General features: G+C 40.1%; 2 protein-coding genes across 16 annotated transcripts in view; one reads left to right on the top strand and one right to left on the bottom strand.

Moving 5' to 3' along the window:
* Window positions 1–21,999, top strand: part of NRDC (nardilysin convertase) — a 64,013-nt gene extending 42,014 nt beyond the window's left edge. For both annotated transcript variants that reach the window (XM_019742779.2, XM_019742780.2), the window contains exons 11-31: window positions 159–236; window positions 1,353–1,473; window positions 1,552–1,610; window positions 1,868–1,922; window positions 4,303–4,407; window positions 5,934–6,057; window positions 6,613–6,699; window positions 7,554–7,673; window positions 8,755–8,806; window positions 9,677–9,827; window positions 12,309–12,436; window positions 14,326–14,488; window positions 16,309–16,340; window positions 16,585–16,723; window positions 18,644–18,691; window positions 18,976–19,028; window positions 19,446–19,529; window positions 20,083–20,173; window positions 20,455–20,571; window positions 21,457–21,546; window positions 21,694–21,999. In XM_019742779.2, coding sequence (XP_019598338.2) covers window positions 159–236; window positions 1,353–1,473; window positions 1,552–1,610; window positions 1,868–1,922; window positions 4,303–4,407; window positions 5,934–6,057; window positions 6,613–6,699; window positions 7,554–7,673; window positions 8,755–8,806; window positions 9,677–9,827; window positions 12,309–12,436; window positions 14,326–14,488; window positions 16,309–16,340; window positions 16,585–16,723; window positions 18,644–18,691; window positions 18,976–19,028; window positions 19,446–19,529; window positions 20,083–20,173; window positions 20,455–20,571; window positions 21,457–21,546; window positions 21,694–21,891 — 2,095 coding nt within the window. In that variant the 3' untranslated portion in view covers window positions 21,892–21,999. The remainder of the gene's footprint in view (window positions 1–158; window positions 237–1,352; window positions 1,474–1,551; window positions 1,611–1,867; window positions 1,923–4,302; window positions 4,408–5,933; window positions 6,058–6,612; window positions 6,700–7,553; window positions 7,674–8,754; window positions 8,807–9,676; window positions 9,828–12,308; window positions 12,437–14,325; window positions 14,489–16,308; window positions 16,341–16,584; window positions 16,724–18,643; window positions 18,692–18,975; window positions 19,029–19,445; window positions 19,530–20,082; window positions 20,174–20,454; window positions 20,572–21,456; window positions 21,547–21,693) is intronic.
* Window positions 22,000–22,638: 639 nt separating this feature from the next.
* Window positions 22,639–23,824, bottom strand: part of OSBPL9 (oxysterol binding protein like 9) — a 129,801-nt gene continuing 128,615 nt past the window's right edge. For all 14 annotated transcript variants that reach the window (XM_019742781.2, XM_019742782.2, XM_019742783.2 and 11 more), the window contains 2 exons: window positions 23,603–23,738; window positions 22,639–23,339 (listed from right to left, as the gene is read on the bottom strand). In XM_019742781.2, the coding sequence (XP_019598340.1) occupies window positions 23,265–23,339; window positions 23,603–23,738 (211 nt within the window). In that variant the 3' untranslated portion in view covers window positions 22,639–23,264. The remainder of the gene's footprint in view (window positions 23,340–23,602; window positions 23,739–23,824) is intronic.

The raw sequence follows: 23,824 nt of genomic DNA, 5'->3' as shown, positions 1-23,824 counted from the left end.
CTAGATACCAAATTAGTTATAATTTTGTCTAGTAGAATTTATGTGAGAATACGTTTATAATCATATTCTCAAATATCGTAGTCTTACCAGTACGATTTTTCTGGTGTATTTTAATACCTTAGTTTTTAAAATTTCTGATCTTAACATTTTTTTAAAAGGGTGAAGCCACTTCATTATATCTCTTGGCTGGTTGGACATGAAGGCAAAGGCAGCATTCTTTCTTACCTTAGAAAAAAGCAAGTATTAATAAAATGTAACAATCTCTCAAAAACAAGACAAAACAAGTGTTATATAACCCATTCTTTTCTCTTTTTGCTTTATCTGCCAGGAAGCCTAGAATAAAATCTAATGCTTAATTCAAGTCACTTTACTAACCTAGATTATTTTAATGGCTATATTTTATTTGTGCATTTCCTTGGGAGCACTCTGTTAGCCCTTGTTGGAAGTAGTTGTACATAAAATTAAAAAAATCATAAACTAATAAATTCCAGGATTACATAAAAGGTTAGCTCTAATGAAGAATTTAGATTTGATAGTAAAGAAGTCAGTTATTTACATGCTGTGGATCTCTAAGCTTTCCCAACTCAAAAGGTAGACTTTAATCAGAATTTCATTGGGCAGATAAATTACAATAAATATGTGGGACTGAACAGTATATGTAGCCATGTTAGCAGAACGTTTCCTAATACAGTTAGGCACTTGTTTAAGTTGTCTCTCCAAACAATAGAAGTATTGCTTTAGAATCAGGACCAATACATTCAAGTAATTCCTTGTTTGAGTTCTCTATACACTAATTCAAGAATGGAAAGGTAGATGAGAAATTTAAATAAGTACTTTAAAACATTAAGTGTGTACTAGAGCATTCAAAGAAAGCTGAGAGGGCAGGGTTATTATAAAAAGATAGTGATATTAGGTATGTATATACCTTACACAATAAATGTAAACTTTTGAGATGTGCATAATTTTTCTATCTTACTGAATTTTATTAGAATTTCAAACTATTCTGGCTTCCTTTCTCATTTTAGGTTTTTAACATTGTGTTGTTCTCTTCAACAAAAATTACTATGGCTTTATAAAACTGTTAATGTTTTTCTATTTTGTAACATATTAGTGTTTCTATTAGATAAGTAAATATGGCTGTTATTTCCTTCTCGTGATTCCTGCATGCACTACAATTCCTTGGGAGGCTTTATGCTTTTAAAATTTGTGCTTTTAAACTTATTGGAAAGCATATTTGCATCAAAGGCTGAACTTACCAAATTTTACATAGAAAACCTATTTTGTTAATTTGGTGTATTTGTAGACTATCCATCCCAAGATATTGATTGGATTAATTTTTTTCCTCACTGTAGGTGCTGGGCTCTTGCACTATTTGGTGGAAATGGTGAGACAGGATTTGAGCAAAATTCTACTTACTCAGTGTTCAGCATTTCTATTACATTGACTGATGAGGGTTATGAACATTTCTACGAGGTAAATAATTAAAAAGGGAGGGTTTTTAAATATAGATATCACTTTATGCAAAAGTGTAATAACAAGTTTTGTTTTTAGGTGGCTCATACTGTCTTCCAGTATTTAAAAATGCTGCAGAAGCTAGGCCCAGAAAAAAGGTAATACTTACTTATTAGAATTAGGCCAGGAGTCAATCCTAGTATGTTTTAGCCTTTTAGCTGCTAATGGACAAGCTTTAGTCCTGCCTTGATCGTTTTTTCAGGCATTTCCTGCTTAATTTCCTTTACTGGCTCCATATTCTTGTTCCTCTACATGTGAATGTATGTTAAAGGTTTATGTGGCTTATGTTTTCTTGCTGATGATGCTAATGAGAAATTTAAATATGTCTTCTGATTATAATTATCTTCTTTCACAGAATTTTTGAAGAGATTCAGAAAATTGAGGATAATGAGTTTCATTACCAAGAACAGGTACTAGAAGTCAAATTCTTTTTGAATGTTTTCTGTGACCAAGTTGAAACTGGTATGGACATTGTTCCTCTTTTTGGAAATGTTTTTGAAGAGTGTTAATTCTGCCATGTGAGTCTCAAGATGGCCTTGAGTCTATCTGCAAATTAACTCTTATGTTTTTGAGTATTTATACTAACAGTGAGAGGATTAGGCAGATTGACACAGATCGTATTGTGTGATAATCGTTTATATATGTAGTCATCCATCTGTCTATCCCTTTGATAAACATTCATGGAGAGCTTGCTATTGTACTTGGTAGTTTGGGAATTCAAATATTGTGAAGACATTCTACAAGTTAATCTGTAGTAATTATGATATACAATATTAGTAACAATGTGCTTTGTGATTTCAAGGCAAGGAAAGCATTTGCCTTGATTGGAATAGGATCAAGGAAGGCTTCATGGATGTGGTAAATTTGAATTGAGTTCAGTACTAAAAAATGGATAAGGTTTGGATACATTCTAAGCAATGAGAAGCACATAAGTAAGGAACTACGGGGTATTGTGAAAAAATGAATGAACCTATGTGTCTGTATTACAGAGTATATGAAAGGAAGGTATTTTATAAGACTGAAAGGTAAAGAGTTTAGAGCAGGAGGGTTTTTTTATACCCTTTTGTGCCTTGGATCCCATTGGAAATCTGTTGAATCCTGTCGACCCCTCCTCAGATTAATATTTCATCCCTCCAACTTTTTAAACTCAGAAAAATTGTCAGAGTAGTACAGTGATTACTGGTAGATCCCTCACCTGTCTTCACCAATTGTTAATGTTTTGCCATATTTTATTTATTCTTTCTCTATTTGTATGTGCGTGTGCATTTTTTTCTCAAAACATTTTGAGATTTAATTATAGATATTATACTTCCCCCCCAAATTTTTTTAGCATGTATCTGCTACAAACAAATGTATTCTCTTGCATAATCTCACTAAAAGGGTCACACTCAGGAAATTTAACATTGAAACAATACTGTTAATTATTACACAAGTCACATATTCTATGATTCTGTTTATATGAAATATCCAGGATAGGTAAAAACATGGGGACAGAACACAGATTTATGGTTGCCAGTGGCTGAGGTGAGGGAGTGATTGGGAGCAACTGCTTAATGGGTCTGGGTTTCCTTTTGGGGTGACGAAAATGTTCTGGAACTAGGTAATGGTGATAGTTGCACAATTTTGGGAATATACTGAAAAACACTGAATATACTAAAAACACTTTATTTTTTATTTTTTATTGTACACTTTAAAAGTGTGAATTTTATGGTATGTGAATTATACCTTAAAAAAAATTAAAGGGTAGCATTTGAGTGTTCTTCCTAGTACCTTCTCCATTGCTTTGGCACCCAAGATCTGCTTTAAGCCATGGTTCTTAGTGCTTTCTCACAGGAAATACTTTGAATCACTCAATTTTGTAGCAAACTGATTAGAGCAGTTAACTTATAAATAAGTGGCTGGTAAAAATAACTGATTAAAAAATTTAGAACAGAGTAGGAGTCATTTCAAACAATAGTAGCATTTTAGTGACTAATCAGTTTATTGATTCAAGAATTTCCTGAAGCGGAGGGAAAGAAGCTAACAATGAATCTTTTTCCTTATTCTATTTTTTTCTTATTTTTACGTGATAACACCTATGGTCTCTAGTTTGTACTCTTGTCTCATTTCTCCTCTCTGAATGCAGTAACCTTCACTTCTTTTCTATCTTCCATTAGATGAGAAAACAACCCATATTGTTTAGGAAAGCGGGGAGCCTGTAGTATTTTGAAAAGAGTGTTCACTACTATGTTAGGAGGCCTGAGTTCTTGTATCTACTTTGCCTGTCACTTTCTCACTGTGTGACCTTGGTCAAGTCGCCTAATCAATCTGAGTATATGTCCTCATTACAAAATGTGGGAATAGAACCACTTGGTTCCACTTGGTTTAAGATTCTGTGCATCTGGGTGCTCAGTAAATACTTGAATTGATTGCTTTCTTCTGGAAAAGTATTTCCGTTTCTTAGGTGAGAGAACTGTGGTCCCGCTTTCAGTTTTAAGTTGAGATGATATACTGATTAATACAACTTCTTACATCAAGACTTGCATCTAATCACACATTTTGATTTCTACATGAATTTGATTCATGGCTACAAATCGCTTATAGGTGATAGCGCTATAGTGACAAAGGGTGAAGACCTCATCCTTGTGGAGCCCTTGACGTAGAAACAAGCAATTAGGTCTGGTTATATCTGTTCAGAAGCTTTTGGTTCATTGTTTAAAAAAAAAAAAAAGTGAAAGTATTGGTATTTTGTGGCAAATGAAGGATAACAATGAGGAGTTTCTGGTGTGAAATAATTTTACCTCTTTACAGACAGATCCAGTGGAGTATGTGGAAAACATGTGTGAAAACATGCAGCTGTACCCACTGCAGGACTTTCTCACTGGAGATCAGCTTCTTTTTGAATACAAGCCGGAAGTAAGGAGGTTTCCATTTCTAAAACTTACATTTGGAGAAAAAGGAGGGTGAGAAAGTGCAGAAATGTATTTAAAAACTGTGGGAATGGAGAAAGCTTGGATGGATTTTGTTAAGTGTTTTGTTTCAATAGGAGAAATATCAATGGTTGTATGGATAATTTTTCATGATTCTTCCATGATTGATTATGTTTTAATATGAGGAGAATATTAAGTCCTCAGGTACTATTCTCACCATTTGTCAAGTGTTGAAATGACTACTTAAAGTGATTCCTAAGAATTATGTGATTTGGTTGCTAAGCATATTTAGAGAGGTGTTTAGCCTACCTTTTAATTCAGTTGGAGACTCTGCACGGTTAAATTTTAATCATTTTTGAAAAAATTTACGAGAAAAACATACAATTCCCTGAATTCAAACGTATGACTTATAGATAATACTACATACAAACAGATAGTTGGTCAGTGTCTTCCACTACTCCTGGGAAATAAGTCATTTTGCTCTATAGAGGGCAGCAGTGCTCAACCAGCGGTGATTTTGCCCTCTAGTGGTATTTGTCCATTCAGTTGTCACACCTGGGGGAGCTCCTGGCACCTAGCGGATAGAAGCCAGCGAGGCTGCTAAACAGCCTAATATGTGTATGCTGAAGACAGCCCCGCCCACCCCTCACCACCCCCCCCCCCCCAAACAGTGATCTGGCCCAAGATGTTAATAGTCCCAAGGTTGAAAAACTCTGAGGGTATTCTAAAACTACTAATTTTAAAGAGGATAGGAAAAGGCAAATGAAGAAGCAGCAACCACACATTCTTTTCATCTCCCTAGGGTGGTCCAAGAGTTTTTTTTTCTGAACCATCATTTGGCATTTTTTTCTTGAAGAAATGGTATTTAATGGTAGTTAGGGTTTCAAACCTAACCCATACAATTTGTGTTTCGTCCTTATCAGAAGTGAAGGATTGTTGAAATAGGCCCTACTGGGATCATTTGCTGATACCTGGGTATACGGTAGTGTAATGCACAGCTGTTAAGAGTATAGTCTTTGGAGTCATGTGCAAACTTGGTGAGAACTTCACTTTTGCCAGTTGTAGCTGTGTTGTTCTGTATAGAGTACATAATCTTTAACCTGAGCAAATTACTTAACCTTTAACCTCTGAAGCTGAGTGTTATTTTCCATGAAATTGGTATATCTTAGGGTTTTTAGGATTAAATGAAATAACGTACTATGTTAGACATTACTTGGCACTTAGTAGAACCTTAGTGATAGCTATTTTTACTGCTAGTACTGGTACCATGTAGGATTTGAGATGAGTACTGCTTATAGCATTATCAGGAAACATACTTTAAACAACTGGTAGATTAGTGAAGTTTTGTGAGTTAGGGTGTTCATGGACTATAGACATATTTTCATTAACGTTAAGAAGCTAGGGTCTTGGTGTATCTAACATAATGTGGTTTTGCCTTTTTAACAGAGATGTATAGGTTGAAGTTGTTATTTTGTGTCTGTGTCTCCTTCCTAACCCCTTATTCCTTATCAGGTCATTGCTGAAGCCCTTCATCAGCTAGTTCCTCAAAAAGCAAATCTCGTTCTACTGTCTGGTGCTAATGAGGGAAAATGTGACCTCAAGGAGAAATGGTTTGGGACTCAGTATAGTATGGAAGGTAAAATATTTTTAACAATTGTCCTACATTTAGGTGTATCTGACTCACCTGGGAATTTTTATTCCTTAATAATTTGTCTGCTGGTTCTGGTGGGGAAAGTACATATATTTTTTAGAAGATTACTTTGAAATGAAAATTATTTGTACCACTTTGCAGGAAATTATTTTCTGTTGTGAGAATATATATATTTATTAGCTAGTGAAAAATCCTGTTGTCTTGGTAGGTTGGGGGCAGTTTTGACTATGTTTTAGAAAAGTACATCTCAAACTTCAGTATGTATATATTATCACCTGGAGAGCTTATTAAATACAGATTCTGATTCAGTAGCTCTGGGGTAGAGCCCAAGATTTGCAATTCTGACAAGCTCCCAGGTGATACCAATGCTGCTGAGACCACACTTTGAGAAGTAAGAGTCTAGAATGCATGGATGTGTCACTCAGGTTTCCTGTGAAAGGAGAATTGATTTGTGAAGACCAGTTGTTGACTGGTTTGTTATTAAGAGAATTCTGAACATTGCATTATTTGTTGGATCGGTTTGTTTTCCCTTCTCTATAGATGTTGAAAACTCTTGGGCTGAAATGTGGAAGAATAATTTCAAATTAAATCCAGATCTTCATCTTCCAGCTGAAAACAAGTACATAGGTCAGTAAAATAGCAACCAGTATGCACAATCCATCCATGTACTAATAAAACAAATAGCACTTGCATAGAACATTGTTTTACAGAGAACCATTTGAATGATATTTGAGTCTCCTAGTAACACTCTGGGGTGGGCATTATTACTGTTTTCTTACATTTCAAATGAGAAAACTGTGGCTCAAAACAGCAGAGCAACTTGTCTAAGTCTATTCGGTTGATAAATGGAGGAAACAGGACTTAAACGTAGATCTTGGGACTCCCTGAAGCTTTTGCTTTTGCTTCTATATCATAGCTGATCGTTTCATTCAGTCTATGTAGGAATTGCTGTTGTTTTACTGTTTTGCAAACTACAGATTGCAACCCATTAGAGCAGGGGTGTCCAAACTTTTTTCAACATTTTCACCAAGGGCCATATGCGGTAAAATACACAAACAGCCGGGCCACTCACTAGAGGTGAAGTACGTATTGCCTCACCTGGTTTATTTAAGTAAACTAAATATATTTTTGGAATTTGCTGTGGGCCAATTAACAATGGATCATGGGCCGCAGTTGGCCTGCGGGCTGCAGTTTGGACACCCCTGCATTAGAGGGTTGTAAAATGTTATGGGGGTTGTAAGGTCAGTGTAATGAGTTGTGAAAGCATTAAAAAAATCAATTTGAATGGAAAAATAGCAAAATGTTTCATTGCCTAAAGAAAGGGTATTATTGCAAGAGCTTTTGTTCCAGATACGTATATATGTGTATATCTGTCTGTCTACTAGCTTGAAATGGAAAACATTTCATAAAATTATCAAGAACAGATTGCTGAAATCCTGTTAAAAATGCCTGAGTGAATTATTGGTCTTCTCTTTTGTTAGCCACGGACTTCCTGTTGAAGGCTTTTGATTGCCCTGAGACAGAATACCCTGTTAAAATTGTGAACACTCCACAAGGTTGCCTGTGGTATAAGAAAGACAACAAATTCAAAATCCCCAAAGGTAAAATGTCTCCTTCCCTGAAAGGAGTGAAATAAATGTTACAAATCTTTCTCCACCTTGTAGCAACCTTTTTCCCTTATGTGTATCACCTACCTCCCCTTCCCTTTCCGTTTCCATTTGAAGACCTTTTCTAGGCTTATCAGACATTCTGTGCTCCTATGCTAGCACAGAAATCCTTGTAGATACTACAGATTCCAGGAAATAAAGATGCAAGCCTACAATTTTCAGATAGTTTTCTTTCACTTAAAAGAAAGCAGAGCCAGGTATTTGGCCATCTTAGGGAACAGGTAGTACTTCTGAACATTATTTTTTAAAAAGAGAGAGAATAAGAGTACACTGAAGGAAAATTACTCTTAGACACAATTGCCTCGTCCAGCATTATAGGTGTGAAATATTCTCCACATATCTCCCTACCACTTTGCTTTGCAGCATAAAGGAAGCACATTATACAGTTAAGCAGACTCTAAATTCCTTATTTTCAACATGGTGGCCCAAAGTACGTGCTTTTTTTTCCCTTGTCCTTGTGCGTAGGAGCGTTAGAAGCAACATGGACTCAAAGGCTGAGTGGTTCCAGTTGCCATTTGATCCAAATCCCTAACCTCAACACAACTGTACTATGGCTCTGAGAGATTCCGAGTTTATTGGGAAGCTGTTTCCTCAGTTTTTCTTGAATGACTTATAAGAGTTTCTAAAAATTTTCTTCACATTTATTCAGCTTCCTTGGAAATGTTCCGTTATAACCTTTAGTGAGCATTGGGATTGTTCCCTTAATGTTATTGACGTGTATAGCTCTGTAAACATTTCCCTGACTAAAGCTATTGATAAATATGAGTATTCATAGGCCTGTTTGTGTATCTCTCTATATGTCTGGTCATCCCATCGATTAAAGTATGCGTTCTGTACATTATTTGGAATATAACTTTTTAAAGACCCTTAAGGATAAAAATGTAATGGGCATTTAAGGATCAGTAGTTTATTTCAGAGTTTTTAAAAAACATGATATTGGAGGTAAATAGCAGATGAATAAAATATTTGAGGCCTCTGGGCTATATGTCTCATCCATGATCTTTTTTTCTTTCAGCATATATACGTTTCCATCTGATCTCACCTTTGATACAGAAGTCTGCAGCAAAGTAAGCAATCGTCCTCTTTTCTAGAAAATACATTTTGTATTATTGAAAGTTATTTTGTTTCATTATTAATCATTCTATCATTGTCTCTATCAGTACTTGAGCTATGCTGATTTACGTGTATTTTCTGTGCCCCAAAAGTATTTATATTGATACACTAAACATTGAAATAGAGTTGTGGCTGCTGCATCTCCAGTACCCGTTTGTAAAACTTGCTGATCATGTAGGCTAGTCATAGAATTACTGGATTGAGATGGTTCCTCAGAGATGAGTTCAGGTTAGCTTCCAGTCCCTAATGAGGACTAATGGATCTGTTGATCCTGTATTTATAGACTGCCAAAGAATCTGATTATGTATACTTTGTTCTTAGCAAATTACTTATATACTTATACAGCTAGTTCCATTATGGGAGGTCAGAAAGCCCAAAATGTGCCTGAAACAAGGAGGTGCTCGGGAAATGTTAGTTTCTTCCTTTCCTTTGCCAGTTACAGTGTAGAATCCAACCTTAAAATGACAAGCAGCACTAACATTAATATCCATTTAAAACTTAGGCCGCAGGGATAACCTCAGAGCTTTTAGGCCACTTGTGTTTGCTGCCTTTTCCACTTGGCCATTGTGCAGCATACATATTATCATTTTCTATGTGTGCATAACTGAAAATGATTGGGAAGCAGTGCTGAAGGTAGGAGTTCTGTAATGCCCTTTTGAAACTGAGTCCCGGGTAAGCTAAACTCACTCAGTGTATAGTTTCACATTCTGGAGGCGTGAGTTAACATCTTTCTAAAAGTGAAGTTTCTTACTCTCAATCAAAGCAAATTCATTCATGTCTACTTCTGGTCAATTAATGAGGCTGTTTGCATTTTATACTCTCAGTGTGGTCCTCTTTGATATCTTTGTCAATATCCTTACCCATAACCTTGCGGAACCAGCTTATGAAGCAGATGTGGCACAGCTGGAGTATAAGCTGGTAGCTGGAGAACATGGTTTAATTATTCGAGTGAAAGGATTCAACCACAAACTACCTGTAAGTACAAATGCTCTGTTTTCCTCACAGAGCTCTTTTAAGATTTCATACGGATGCTTGTTGCCCCTAAGAACCAAGCACAGTGGTTTTGCGTGGAGTGCTGTACATAGAAAAAAATGTTTATTAATGTGGGTTATCATGTTTTCTTGGCTGATGACAACCTTCTAACTTTGGCCACACATATGGACAACATGTATTTGTTAATTACTAGCCACGCATACAGCACAGCCTGTGCTTCAGGCTTGATTTCACTTCCCTTTGCTGTCAGTTTCTCTGCAGCCAGCACGGGCATTTAGGACTAGTTTGACCTTAATTTCAGACCATCGAGCAATAACAGATTTACTTTGCACATTGCCTGACAGAGTAGAACTCAAATGGTTGTGTCCTTTCTTCTTTGTCTTACACTCAATCCCATTGTTTCAAGTATGTGTCTTGTTTTTCAGTTCTAAGTCTATGAGCCTTTTAGAAACAGGGTCGATATCGTGTCAGTAGTTTATCTTTTGGTAAGGAATGTGTTCCAGTGTCGCTTTGTCAAAAACTTCATAAGCAGAGAAGAAATAATATGGAGTGCTAGCTAAAAGGCTTAGATCACTGAATACCAGGTAAAATAATATTAGGTTGGTGCAAAAGTAATGGCGGTTTAAAAGGGTAAAAATAATTGCAAAAACCGCCATTACTTTTGCACCAACCTAATATAATGTACCCAACAACAAATTTTCTGTTTTGGTTTCTTGGATATTACATATATTAAGGTTTAGGCTCTTCATACAAGAAAAAAGTGGGAGGAAAGGACGTGGCAGAAATGAGACCTGTGCTAAGAGGTGATAGCCTCCATATCTTAGCAAAAACTCGAGTGAAGAGTAAGTTCTCTCCTTTACATGCTCATCGCTGTCACTCTCCCCAGAGGACAAACATCGGTCTTAGGAGGAGACACCATGTAATAATTTACTTTTGTCAACCTTCAAAGGCCTACATATAATGTAGCTTAAGATCCAAACAGATTAAAGCCTAATACAGAGGTTGTCGTTTGGGAGGTATGTTTTGGAATTAGCTGGGGAGCTTTTCAAAGTACAAAATAGAAAAGTATTTGAGGTTCTTCATTTTATGAAACTTACCTCACCTTAATATTAAAACCTGAGATAGAATATAAATATATAAAACTAGAGACCAGTTTTACCTGTAAAATATAGATGCAAACATTTTAAATTTGAAAATTGAATCCAAAAATGTAACAAAAAGAATAATTCACCATGACTGAGTGCCAGGAATGAAAAGGATTGGTTGTTCAGTATTTGGCAGTTGACGAACATAAATCATAACACAGGTCAAATGAGTAGTACTACAGACATACCGCGGATATATTGCAGGCTTGGTTCCAGACCACCGCAATAAAGCAAGGATCACAATAAAGCGAACTGTAATCGTTTTGCTGGTTTCATTTGTAAAAAAAAAAGCAACATCTGTGAAGTGCAATAAAGCAAAGCACAATAAAACAATGTATGTCTATATGTGAACATAGTGATAAATGTCAAAAAAAAGTCACTTGATAAATTCGAGTGGGCATTCTTGATAAGTTGGAATGGAGAAAAATTACTTAAACACAACAAAAATCTTAATTTAAAATCAGTAACAGCAAATGTTACGTTAACTGATAAAATGCTGAACATTAAAAACAGAAATAAGCCAATGATACGACGATACTCACAATCACTTCTATTATTCAACATTATTTTAGAGGTTCTGGCTACTCCATTAAAATGAAAAAAAAAAAGTAATAAAGTAAAAACACTTGGAAAGAAAAGGTATTTTTCTTTGCAGATGATATGATTGTTTTCCTAGAAAACCTCAGATACTACTAAAATTTTTAAAATAACTTTTGATGTGGCTGGTCACAAGATCAGTATATCAAAATCAGTGGATTTTTTCCCTGTAATAGTAATAACCACTTAGAAATGAATGGAAAAAATGTTCTAGTATTGAGAAAAACGAAATACCTAGGAGTAAATAAGAAAAGTACAGAACCTATCTAAAGAAAAATATAAATCTTATTGAAGCATATAAAAGAAGACTTTAAATAAGGGAGAGATTCATCAAGTTTCCGGATAGGACAGCTTGATACAAAGTTGTCATTACTTCAAAAATTAATGTATAAATGTAATGTCCTCCCAATTGCAGTCACATTTAGGGGCAGTGAGTATGCGGATAAAATTATTTTTAAGTTCATTTGGAAGAAAAAATATTTAAGAATACCCATGAAAATTATAAAAATAGAAGAATCATTGCTCTGCTCCAAATGTGACCATTATTGAGGATTTTAGCCCCTGGAGATGCATTATCAGTACTTCTCTTATGTCCCTGATAATAATGCCTGTCACCATGCTGAGCCCCTGGTAAAAACCAATGGAAAACAATCCCCCCACCAAAACAAACTTAGTGGATTTCTTCTATGCTTCTCCACTTAAATGCTTCTTTTCTTTTCAGCTACTGTTTCAGCTCATTATTGACTACTTAGCAGATTTTAGTTCCACACCAGCTGTCTTCACAATGATAACTGAGCAGTTGAAGAAGACCTACTTTAACATCCTCATCAAGCCTGAGACTCTGGCCAAGTGGGTATACCGGGGATCAGCTTTTATTTTGAAGGCCTGGAAGTATTTGCCTTCCCAGGGGTTAGGTGTGGGGGAGGAGGCTTAGTTTCAGTGCTAATTTGCAGACATGTAAGAATTGTGCTGTGGTTTAGGAAACCTGGCCATAGGGTTACAGGATTTCTAAACCCAGCTAAAGTAGCTATCTGGGAGTACGACTGAAAGTAGCCTATTATACTTAGAGACTTGATGAAAAAATGGGTGTGTTTTCCCCAAGTTTTGACTTTGTTGTAGCTCAAAATTGCTTGCTGCTGACTTCACTGGGGTGATTGTGGTGTGTTGGGTGTTGTGATGAGGAGCTGAGTTGAACTGCTTAACACATCATTTATCTAGCAACTGCAGCTATCCAGAATTCAGCCAAGGTTCCAGAGAGAGCACAAAGGCTTATATGGACAGTGTCATGCGGGGTCTCAGTTCCCACTCCCCACACAAGAACGCAGGATATGGCGAGGCCAAAAAGGAACACCCACGGAGCCATAGATGGGGGAGTCATACCACTATATTCTCACTGGCGGCTCAGTTGGAGACACAGGCAGCGGGAGCCACATGATCCGCAAACTGACATCTGCTTCTCTGCCAACCATCAACCCCCTAGCATAGCCACAGCGGTTATATTAGTGGCTAATAGCTAACCGGTAACAGTTGATGGCCAACTAGTCACAGCTGATGGCCATCTACTACCTGAGCTAGCAACTTTCCACATGAGGCCGAGAGCCTGGAAGCTGCTCTCTGGGACTCTGTCCCCACAGACAGTCTGTATACTAATGCTTAAACCCTCTGCTAATAGGCAACCCTCCTCCCCCGGCCCTTTCATCAGAGCCTGTTCTTTGGTCCAGAGCTAATGGTGACTAACAGGGTACTTTGGTGAATCAGGAGAAAAGTACCCTCTTGGGGGTACCCTCTATCAGCTGGCGGGGCCTTTATGGGAGGGGGAGAAAAGTCCCCCTAAGCAGACACAGCCCTTTGTGCACATGTTTTGCAAGGCCCCACTTGACCTCCTTGCCAGGCATCTATAAATGGTGAACAAACAGCACAACCTCATATAGAAGCTCTGCTTTGGACAGTTATAATGAGCCCATGAATGACCAACATTCAAAAGCAGGGGAAGAAGCATTTAAAAGTCAGACAGGTAATAACTGATAATCTGATCACAAAACCTACAATAACTAATAATCAAATATAAGTTGGAAAGGAGAGTTGTCTGTAACTATTGATATGATGAAAAATAGCCCTGTGTGTGCAGTAACTCCTGAATACTACTTTATTAAAATGTGGTAAAATAATAACAACACCTACATTTATTGAAGATGTGTTATGTGCTACATCTAAGAACTTTATATGTATTTATTTCTCACCAAAACCCCATTATTATTTCCCTTGTTTTAGAAATGAAGAAATTGAGTCACAGATGTTAGGTGACTTGCCAAGTTCAAACTGCTGAGTGTGGGAAAGGGAGGGGTGGTCAGTCTGATTTTGACCTAGAGTGACTGCCTATACTTTATTGTCACTTCAGTAATATTCGTAGTGGTGGCCTCCAGGAATTAATAAAATGTCAGATTTAAAATCAAAATAATAGTAATTTTTAAATTGGTGTGTGACTTACCTGACAACTTCACTTATGTGAAATATTTTGTTTTGCAAGTAAGACAGATAAGTGAGTTGTTGTACCAGTGAGCAAATCAATGTAAAAGATTATGCAATTTTAAATGCTTTTTGGTGATTGTTTCCCCATCTTAAGTTGTGACAGAAATTGTCTCTCTTTAAAGCATACCATATATAGAAATTTAACCCAATTCTTCTGTACCTTCAAAATTCACTTCTTACAACAAAACTTTTTTCTGCCTTCTGGACAGAGACGTGCGGCTTTTAGTCCTGGAATATGCCCGTTGGTCTATGATTGACAAGTACCGGGCTTTGATGGATGGCCTTTCCCTTGAATCTCTGCTGAGCTTCGTCAGAGAGTTCAAATCCCAGCTCTTTGTGGAGGGCCTGGTACAAGGCAACGTGACAAGCACAGTGAGTTCTGAGGCGCCCTGCTGTTGGCCAGGTCTGAGTGCTCTTGTGGGCTCTGGAATTGCATTAGTTCTTCCTGAAGCCCTGGAGGTTTGGCCGGCCAGCACTGTCAAGGTCTGTTTGGATGGGAACCTGGCCCCCTTGATGCCGGGCAAGACTTTCCTTATGAAGGAGATTGCTGGTCATGGGCCATGACTTTGAGTGAAATGGGTTTGCTAAACATATGGTATTGGTTACATTTGTTGAAGACTGTGTGTGGAAACTACAGTTTAGAGATTAAGTGGGAACTGGGGAGCGTGAACACGCACATACTTCGGCAGACCCTGTATGTCAAGCTTGTGTGTGAAGCTAAGGAGCTTGGGCTTCATCCTGTAGTAAATGGAGAACCTTGGAGGATGTAAAAGAGGGTTTGTCATTAAGGAAGATCCAGAGGGGCCGGTTATGGGGCTGCTATAAAAGTTGACAAGAAGTATGATTTCGCTTGTATGAGGTGTGTAGAGTACTCAGAGTCATAGAAACAGAAAGTAGAATGTGGTTACTGGGGGGCCAGGGGAGGTGAAAAAGGGGAATTTTTGTTTTACGGATCTAGAGTTTCAGTTTTGCAAGATGTAAAGTTCTAGAGTACTGTTTCACAACATTGTGAATATACTTAACACTATAAACTGTACACTTAAAAATGGTGAAGATGGTAAACTTCATGTGTTTTTAACACACAGACACACACACATACACACACACACAGAGTTGAAGTGAAAGGTGATGAAGCCTGAGGTTAGGTGAAATAAATGAAAAAGGAGTACTTAAGACATAATGAGGTAGAGGATGGCCAGACTGGATGTGGGGGTGATGGAGAAGGGAGGGATCTATGACGGTGCCCAACTTTCTTGCTTGGACCGGTGGGTTGGTATAGGAAGAGGGACAGTAGGAGGTTTGGGACAGATGAGGGGTTTGCTGTGATCCGTACTGAATTGGATGTGTGTATGGGACACACTGAGGCCTCGTCTAGCCGAGTGCTGGTGTGGGACTCTCCCTTAACTGTTCGGCTGGTGAGCATCTTCCTTTGTGGCCTCCCACCTCGTTTCTCAGGACTGGCCCTTTGATGGATTATATAAATGGCGTCTCTTGAGATTGGCTGATGTCCCCCCACTTCCTCTGTGTCTTTAATCTCACAAGCCCAAAGCAGCCTTAATGCCTGATAAACCGTAGTGTACTTACAGACAGATGTTTCCAAGCCTCCACCCACGGAGAAGAGCAGGAACATAACGCCTGCTTCCGTGAGCAGTGGGGGTGCTGGGTGCGGGCTTTGTCCAGAGGACATAGTGCCATGTTTTGCCCCAGGTAGAAACCACTTTAAAGATGAGCTCACCCTTCCACCTACCCCTCCTTTATAGGTAAGAAAACAAGTTTGAGAGGGGGAGGGGATACATTTACTTAGTATTAAGTATTATTCTATTGCTCATTCTATGCCAGGCTCCGTATGAATAGACCCAGGTTTCTAAAACAGTCACAGAGGGCACAGAGGGCACCCTGGTTAAGTTGAACTATTAAGTTTGTTCCAGTGGGGAAAGTGTCACAGAGCACAGGTGGGCAGAGTGCCAAGGGAGAGCAGAGAGGAGCCGTTCAGTTGACAAACATACTAAATCAATGAATGATGAGCCCAATTAGTGAAAGACTTAGCCAGCATTTTGGGTGACAAGACTATATTTGCTTTCCTAATGTTCGCCAGGGCTTCCCAAGCCATTAGGGCTGATATTAGTTGGTTCTGGGTGAAATTAATGTCAAGAGAGCCTGATGTAGTTATTTTCTTTTCTTTTGCCTCTTAGGAATCTATGGATTTCCTGAAATACGTTGTTGAGTGAGTATGGGTTTGCATTTTCCCTCTGGGAGTTGTGTTCTGACCAGCAGGACGGCCCTTGCCACAATGCAGTTGTTACCAAACCCAGTGGAGATGCTTCTTGTGGTGGATTTTCTTAAGGCTAGTTATGTAAACAAAGCAATTCAGAAGGGATTGTGGAAGGCCTGACCTCTTTATGACAATTTTGGGTGAGGGTAAGAGGATAAAGGCACCGCCTCAGTGACCCACACTAATTCTTTTGCAGCAAGCTGAACTTCAGGCCACTGGAGCAGGAGATGTCTGTGCAGTTCCAGGTGGTACAGCTGCCCAGTGGTCACCACCTATGCAAAGTGAGAGCTCTGAACAGGGGTGACGCCAACTCTGAAGTCACAGTGTATTACCAGGTCGGTGGCCCCTTGCATACGGCCATTCTCATGGCCAAGTGCCTTTTGGGCACTAAAATCTGGGGAATTAGTGACCCTATGACCTTCACGGCCCACTGTGGTTACCTCTGTATTTGTGCTTGGGGTCATTTGTCTTGTTGAAGCAACTACATTTCACAATTGCTCCTGCCGGTGAAATGAATCCTTAAATCACAGAGCTTCATTAATCACCCAGACACTAGTCCAGGGGGACAGACTGAAGCTTGGCTGGAAATTCCTATGCATTCCCCTGACAACCCCAAGCAGCAGGAGGACATTTGTTAAAAGGACAGTTTAGAAAATGAGACAAACGTAAACATGGCCAAGCAATCCGTATACGGCAAACAGAATGACTACCCAAGATATAATTCAAGGTTTTAAAGCACCTGAGATAGGATTTATCACATCCATTTTAGGAATGATGGAGCTGAGGTCCAGAGTCCCTTACATCCCTGCGGTCATACCAGCTGGGGCTGGAATTGATTCGTGCTGCCCTCAAATCCTGTGTTCGTTCCACACCATTCTGGAGAGGAGGGATGGGACTTAAAGAACTTGGCAACAATCTCAATTAGCCCACACCCTACTTTAGTTTGTGGTTAGCCCACTCATTTCTAGGACTATGGGGACCTGTGCCTGTCTAGAATTCCCAAACTCTGGGGCTCCTATAGCTGCTGCTGTGGCCCTGGGTTCCCTGCATGAGGAATTCACCTGTCAGGCCCCGTAAAGATCCCTGGTCTGGGCTCTGGGCATGGCTGCGTGGCCTTCCTCTCACCTTGTCCTTTTAGTTTCTGGCTCTGGACCGGAGTCTTTCCCTAGTGGCCCCCGCTTGTCGGTAGAGCCAGTCTCTCTCTGGCTGTAGCTACCTGGACTTTTCCTCCTAGGTTTTCAGCTTATTTGAAGCCAAAATGACCGACAGGTCACACACTTCATAAATGATATGGCCTGGGCCTGCGTAGCCCTGTCCACATTTGCCAGTGCTTCTCACTGCTCAGAACCTAGGAGCACTTCTCTAGTTTTAGGTAAATTTCTTATTGTAAGAGCATGTCCACTGAGGTGCTTTCCACTGGTCACCTCTTAGCACTAGCTTTTAATACAAACTGCTTCCTTTAGGGAAGCTGCATTCTGGAGAGGGGGGACAGAGGGTTGGGACAGGAAATTGACGTAACATTTTGACTGGTTTTGTCACAATCCTAGAGGCAAACAGGAAATCTCGTTGCTGACCAAACCGGGCTTACAGGGAGCATTGGCTGTAGCCTCTTCCTCTGGTGAAGTGGGAATAGAAATGAGTCTGTGTCAGAACCTTCAAGAGCCTGACTAGGGGATGCACTAGCAAAATTTCTGCTTGTTGGCCTTCTGCCCTCTTTTATTCTAACTGCATTATTTTGCCAGTGTCCAGGACACTAGGATGGGCTCTCCCACAATGTGGCTTCTGCTAGACTTTCTTCTTATTAGTTGGTTTGGGTTCTTGTGTGTGGCTGCAGAAGTTCCTATTTATATCCTCTCCGTCTGAGGAATAGGTCCAGACACCCTTCATTGATCCCCAAACGTTTCCTGCTCTCCTCCTTAGGAACTTGAACTGCAAAAACCTGATTTTAGGTTGTGTTCTCTAGGTCCTTTGGACAGGAGCTGGCAGATCAGAGATTCCGTGTCTGCCTGCACTTCTGTGCCAGGGCTGGGAATACAAATGATCAAGCATGATTCCTGTCTTCACAGACCTTCTGTCTACTGGGAAGGCAGATGTATAAACAAAATTGAAAACATAGGGCAGGAGAGGGTACGATCAGCACTCTTGGGGGATGAGCCTGGGATGGATGCCTGAATAAATGGTTGCCAAAAATAGCTGATTAAGAAGCCTTGTAAGCCACTGGATTTTCAGTTGGTCTGACCAAGTTCTCCTTTCAGTCAGGTACCAGGAGTCTGAAAGAATACACTCTTATGGAGCTGCTTGTGGTAAGTTGTATGAAGGCGTGTTGTGTTCAGGAGCCTGACCCACTACAAGGACTGTCCTTTCTGCCGGAGGGAGGGGCTTGGGCGTGGTCAGAGACATGTTTGGAAGGTGAAATGGTTATTTAGCATTCTTGTCCAATATGATCACGGACAAGGGGCCTGGGCATTTAGGAAGCAGGCAGGTATGAGAGGCTAGACTTAGGGGGTATGTGGAACACTTCAGGGGAGGAAATTGAGGTTTCTCTGCTAGGAAGATTTGGGCTGATGGGTAGTATGTTGAATTGCAGATGCACATGGAAGAGCCTTGTTTTGACTTCCTTCGAACCAAGCAGACCCTTGGGTAAGTCTGCTAGCAAGAGCACTGAGCTCAAATAAGGATCTGGGGCTTATTTTGCATGTGGAGGTTTGTTGGGTATCTGGACCAAGGAGTCTCTCAGAGCTCTTTGGTCCTTCCATGCCTTAGTCATGCCTACTGGTCAAAACTTCTGCAATTTGCATCTTGGACTATGATCAGGTTTTCAGTTTGGTCAAGTTTCAAGATTAGCAAGAGAAAAGCTGGCCTGTGGTCCTCAGTTCAGGAGAGGGGTGGTCACCGTAACCTGAGAATGCAATAGAAGCATACATACTTAGAGATCTTGTTTCAGAACCACCAGATCCAGTAAAGATGTATAGAAACCCTTCCCTCATCTATGGTGCTTCTGAGGGCAGGACCCAGGTGACTACCTGAGCTCATAAAAATTTTTCGCTTTGGCTATAGGTACCATGTCTACCCTACCTGTAGGAACACATCTGGGATTCTAGGATTCTCTGTCACCGTGGGGACTCAGGCAACCAAATACAAGTGAGTAGATGGGTCCAACTATTACTCTTGGCATGGAGAGTAGGGGCTACAGGCGTTTCCTTAAACCTCAGACCATGCTGACCAAATAGGGTTTGCTTCACTTAGTCACAGCTGTAGGGAGTGGGGGCTGGGAGTGGCCGCTCATAGATGGCCGGACCCAGGACTGATCAGTGTTTCCTACGGTTCTAGCAGGGTTTGAATCCTGTGGTTATTATGCAGGGCTTGCCAATGTGTCACCTCAGGCAGACCTGAGCACAAGGAAGGCAAAGGTGCCTGACCTGACCTGACCTTTGTGTTGGAACCAAGGTCCAAGGCCTTGTTGGTTCTCAGCTTTGAAATGGTCAAGCATGGCTGTCACTGCTTCCATCTGATGGATGATAGCAGGGAAATGGGCTAGAGGTAGGGTTCTCTTCCTCCCTCAACTAAGGGGAGAGTACTGAGGACCGGGAAGAAAACATTTCAGCCTCTTTCCTGGAAATACGCCTCAGCCCTAAATTCTCTCACCTTGAGACCAGGTCTCTGATGACTTTTAATTGAAGATGTTTTGTTTCAGCTCTGAAGTTGTTGATAAGAAGATAGAAGAGTTTCTTTCTAGCTTTGAGGAAAAGATCGAGAACCTCACTGAGGACGCATTCAACACCCAGGTGACTGACCGAGCTGGCCTGGTCTTTTGTTCCTTGGCTCACACAAGCCCTCAAGACAACTAGACAGCAGTGCTGTGTGCAGCCAGTTTTTTTGAGCATTGTAGCCCCACCTTAATCTGACCATACGTCTTCTTCCTAGGTTCATCCCTCTCCATCATGCTGGCGGGTCCCAAGTGAAGGGGCCATAGCATGTCCATCGCAAACCAGACTGGACGGGGCCAAGAGTCCTGGGGGAACGGGTGTGATGCTGTGCCTGAAACTCTCTTTTTGCTGGTTAACAGGTCACAGCTCTGATCAAGCTGAAGGAGTGCGAGGATACCCACCTGGGGGAGGAGGTGGACCGGAACTGGAACGAAGTGGTGACACAGCAGTATCTCTTTGACCGCCTTGCTCATGAGGTAGGAACAGGGTTTTTAGAGTAAGACTGCCCTGACAGGGCCTCCTGAGATTACAGGAGTCACAGTTCCAAGCAAGTCAGTGTGTGGAAGCGAGACCTGGGGCACACGTCCAGGCTTGGTTATTTAGTTGCTTGTTTCCTGATTAGTCAAATCTAGTTTCTAGACTGGCCTCTCTAGAGGCACCTTTGGTGGCCAAGTGAGCAGGATGCTAATCGTTGCCTGCCTTTCCCACCAATTTCAGAGAAGATCCAGTTTTGTATTATATGTTTGATCACTTCAGATTTGTGGAGATAAAAAGTTCTGCTATTTAAAGAAAATTTAAAACTTCTGGTCTTCATGAGCATGGAGTTCCTCCTCCAGATTTAATGATTCCTGGTGTGGGTCTTTTGACGACTTCTAGCCCAAAGTAATAAAACCCACAAAAAAGAGCTCTGTATCCTGCATTCCAATGTGCGCTGATAATATAACCTTATGTGGCGAATTACCAAAGGACAGTGAGGCAAAAGGGTTTAACAAGAGGCTCTCGAGCAGCTCTTAAGGCACTCTTTTCCCTGTTAGAAGCAGGGCAGATAAAGTTCACTCATGCGAGAGTACAGTTAACACGTACTTGAGAGTCTGGGCTCACTGTACAGCTCTCAGCTGTAAATACAACATCTGCTACCCTCTCTTATCTGCCAGGGTCAGTCATTGCTATGAAACATGAAAGTGTATCACCAGTGCTCGTTTTTATCCTTCTCTGGAAAGTTGGCAGCAAGCTGATACTTTGGAAAATAAAACGATGTGCTCATACCAAAGAAATGTTATGCTTAAGAACTGTCTTTCCAGAAAACGTGTTGTTAGTCTTTTATAGCTTTCTTTCTTTCTTATCTTCCCTCCCCCTGTAAGATTGAAGCACTGAAGTCATTCTCAAAATCAGACCTAGTCAGCTGGTTCAAGGCGCACCGAGGACCAGGAAGTAAAATGCTCAGCGTTCATGTGAGTGCGGTTCCCTGAGCTGCGACCCCAGGGTTGTCATTTAGCCGTTACCATTCACTGCGTTTGGCTTGGGAACACAGACCCTAACAGGTCTTTGCCCAAATCTGCTCGGCACATTTCTCACCTCGAGTCTTTGCCTTCTTTCAGGTTGTTGGGTTTGGGAAGTATGAACTGGAAGAGGACGGTACCCCTTGCGGTGAGGATTCCAACTCTTCTTGTGAATCGATGCAGCTAACCTACCTGCCAACCTCTCCTCTGCTGGCAGATTCTACCATCCCCATTACTGATATCAGGGCTTTTACATCAACACTTAACCTTCTCCCCTACCATAAAATAGTCAAATAAACTGCAGTCTCATTGGCCTGAATGAAGCATTGTGTATTTTTAAATGTGCATTTTATTGAAGTTACACTATTATGGCCTTATGGCTTCCAATAAATTTTTGCACTGACATCACAGAATTTGATTTACTCCCCACCCCCCATCTGTTGTGACTAACAAACCAAGGATAGCAGCTGGCAGAGAGAAATCAGGGTGGTCAGGTGGGACCAGAAAGCTTACAGGAGCAGTTTGAGAAGCCCTGTCCTGTCCTGGTCCTTTCAGATTGAAAATCCCATCCCTACGTAATCAATGTCTTATTAGTACCTAAACATTAGGTGCTAATACTAATACCTAAATCATGGTAATAAATGGTGGTCTTTTTAATGTATTTTTAAATAAAGGTAATTCTGTATTGCCCTTCAGAATGGCCATTTGCTGCTGTGGCATTCTTTTTATTATATTTTGTTTCAGTGTGGTGTAGAGATCTAAAAACGAACACTCTTCCCAACCCAACCCTCTAAGGCAATAAAATATTTTTGGATAAAATGTTGGTAGCCTGATGTGTGCTATATGAGAGTTCAATGAAGACTTTGGAGAATAGCGTGGTTGGGGCTAAAGACAGAACACCAAGGATAAGGGGGGGGGGTGAGGAAAAGGGATTTTTCCATTGTTTCAGAAGAGTCCTTGTGAAAAGCTAATTCCTGTACTCAGGGTTGCCAAATAATTGGCTCCAAGTTTAACAATAAAGATAATTAAAGAAACACATTAAAAAAAGATTGGAAAAATTACTTTATGAAGCCATAAGAAGCACTGAGTATAATTAACTGTGATCCAGAGTTAGATACAATTTAATAGTTCAATTCCAAAATAAAAGTTATTATAGTTGAGACCATGAAATTTTCTAACACTTGATTTTAATACATTGCACTAATTTTCTAAAACTCACAGGAACCGATATTTACAGTAGAGGGAATATTTATGAAAAATCTGGCATCAGGTAAATTATATATGTGTATATGTGTATGTGTATATATCCCAAGATTATGTGAACTAGGAAACAGGTGATGTATATCTCAACAGCAGTACTAGAATGCAGAGTTTGAGACTGGGATTTATAAATGCTTTTCAAAGCGTGGGGATTGGAAAAGGAACACATCATCTTGTTTTCAAAACCTGAAGTTTTTCTCAGGACTGAAGTCCAAATTGTAACTGCCACAAAAGAGGAAAAAAGGGAAGCTTTTCTCGCTTTAATTGTTCATCTGCATCGGAAAGTCCAGTATCCCTGAGATAGGAACCACTGCAATAAAAAGGGAGTAAGTAGGTTCTCCCAAAGGAAGACTGTTGCTTAGTTATGCCTACTGCCCTGGTTATCAGGTGTAAACTACGCATTTCCCAACCTAATGCTTGGCAGCACCAAGACGTTTCAGTAATGGTTCATCATAAACCCAACATTCTCCATCTTCATGAAATAACTGTAAAAGAAAGGGGGAGAATTCTGTTACACACTTGCTGTATACTTCTACAATATCCTACTTTTTATTATTTTACATCTTCGTCCTCCATTACACTGAAATGGGTTTCAGGCAAGGGACCTGGGCTCCTCTCGTTAACACCATGCTTACTTAAAAACAGTGTGGTACTTCAACATTCACTGACAGGCACCAGTGAGTCACAGTGCAGGGTAAAGGCGGAGAACCAGTTGGGAGTTGGGGCAGGCTCCCCAAAGCAAGCTTACCCTTGTCTCCCATTGAATTTCCTTCTCCTTCCTTTCTCGGGCTTCTGCTCTTTGTCTTTCTTCAAGTCTATGCTTGGCTTCTGTTGCTGCATCAATATCCCTGATTTTTAAGTTGTAAGTGACATCCTTCCAAAGGCTAAAAAGAAGTCAAGGTGCTAAGTTAAGTATTAGACAGACACGGGAGTCAGCAATCTTGAGAACGAAAGTCAAGAGCTCCCCTGA

Source organism: Rhinolophus sinicus, linkage group LG06 (assembly GCF_036562045.2).
Source record: "Rhinolophus sinicus isolate RSC01 linkage group LG06, ASM3656204v1, whole genome shotgun sequence".
NCBI lineage: Eukaryota > Metazoa > Chordata > Mammalia > Chiroptera > Rhinolophidae > Rhinolophus > Rhinolophus sinicus.
The sequence above is the reverse complement of the archived record's forward strand: the minus strand, read 5'-3'. Positions and strand labels throughout refer to the sequence as shown.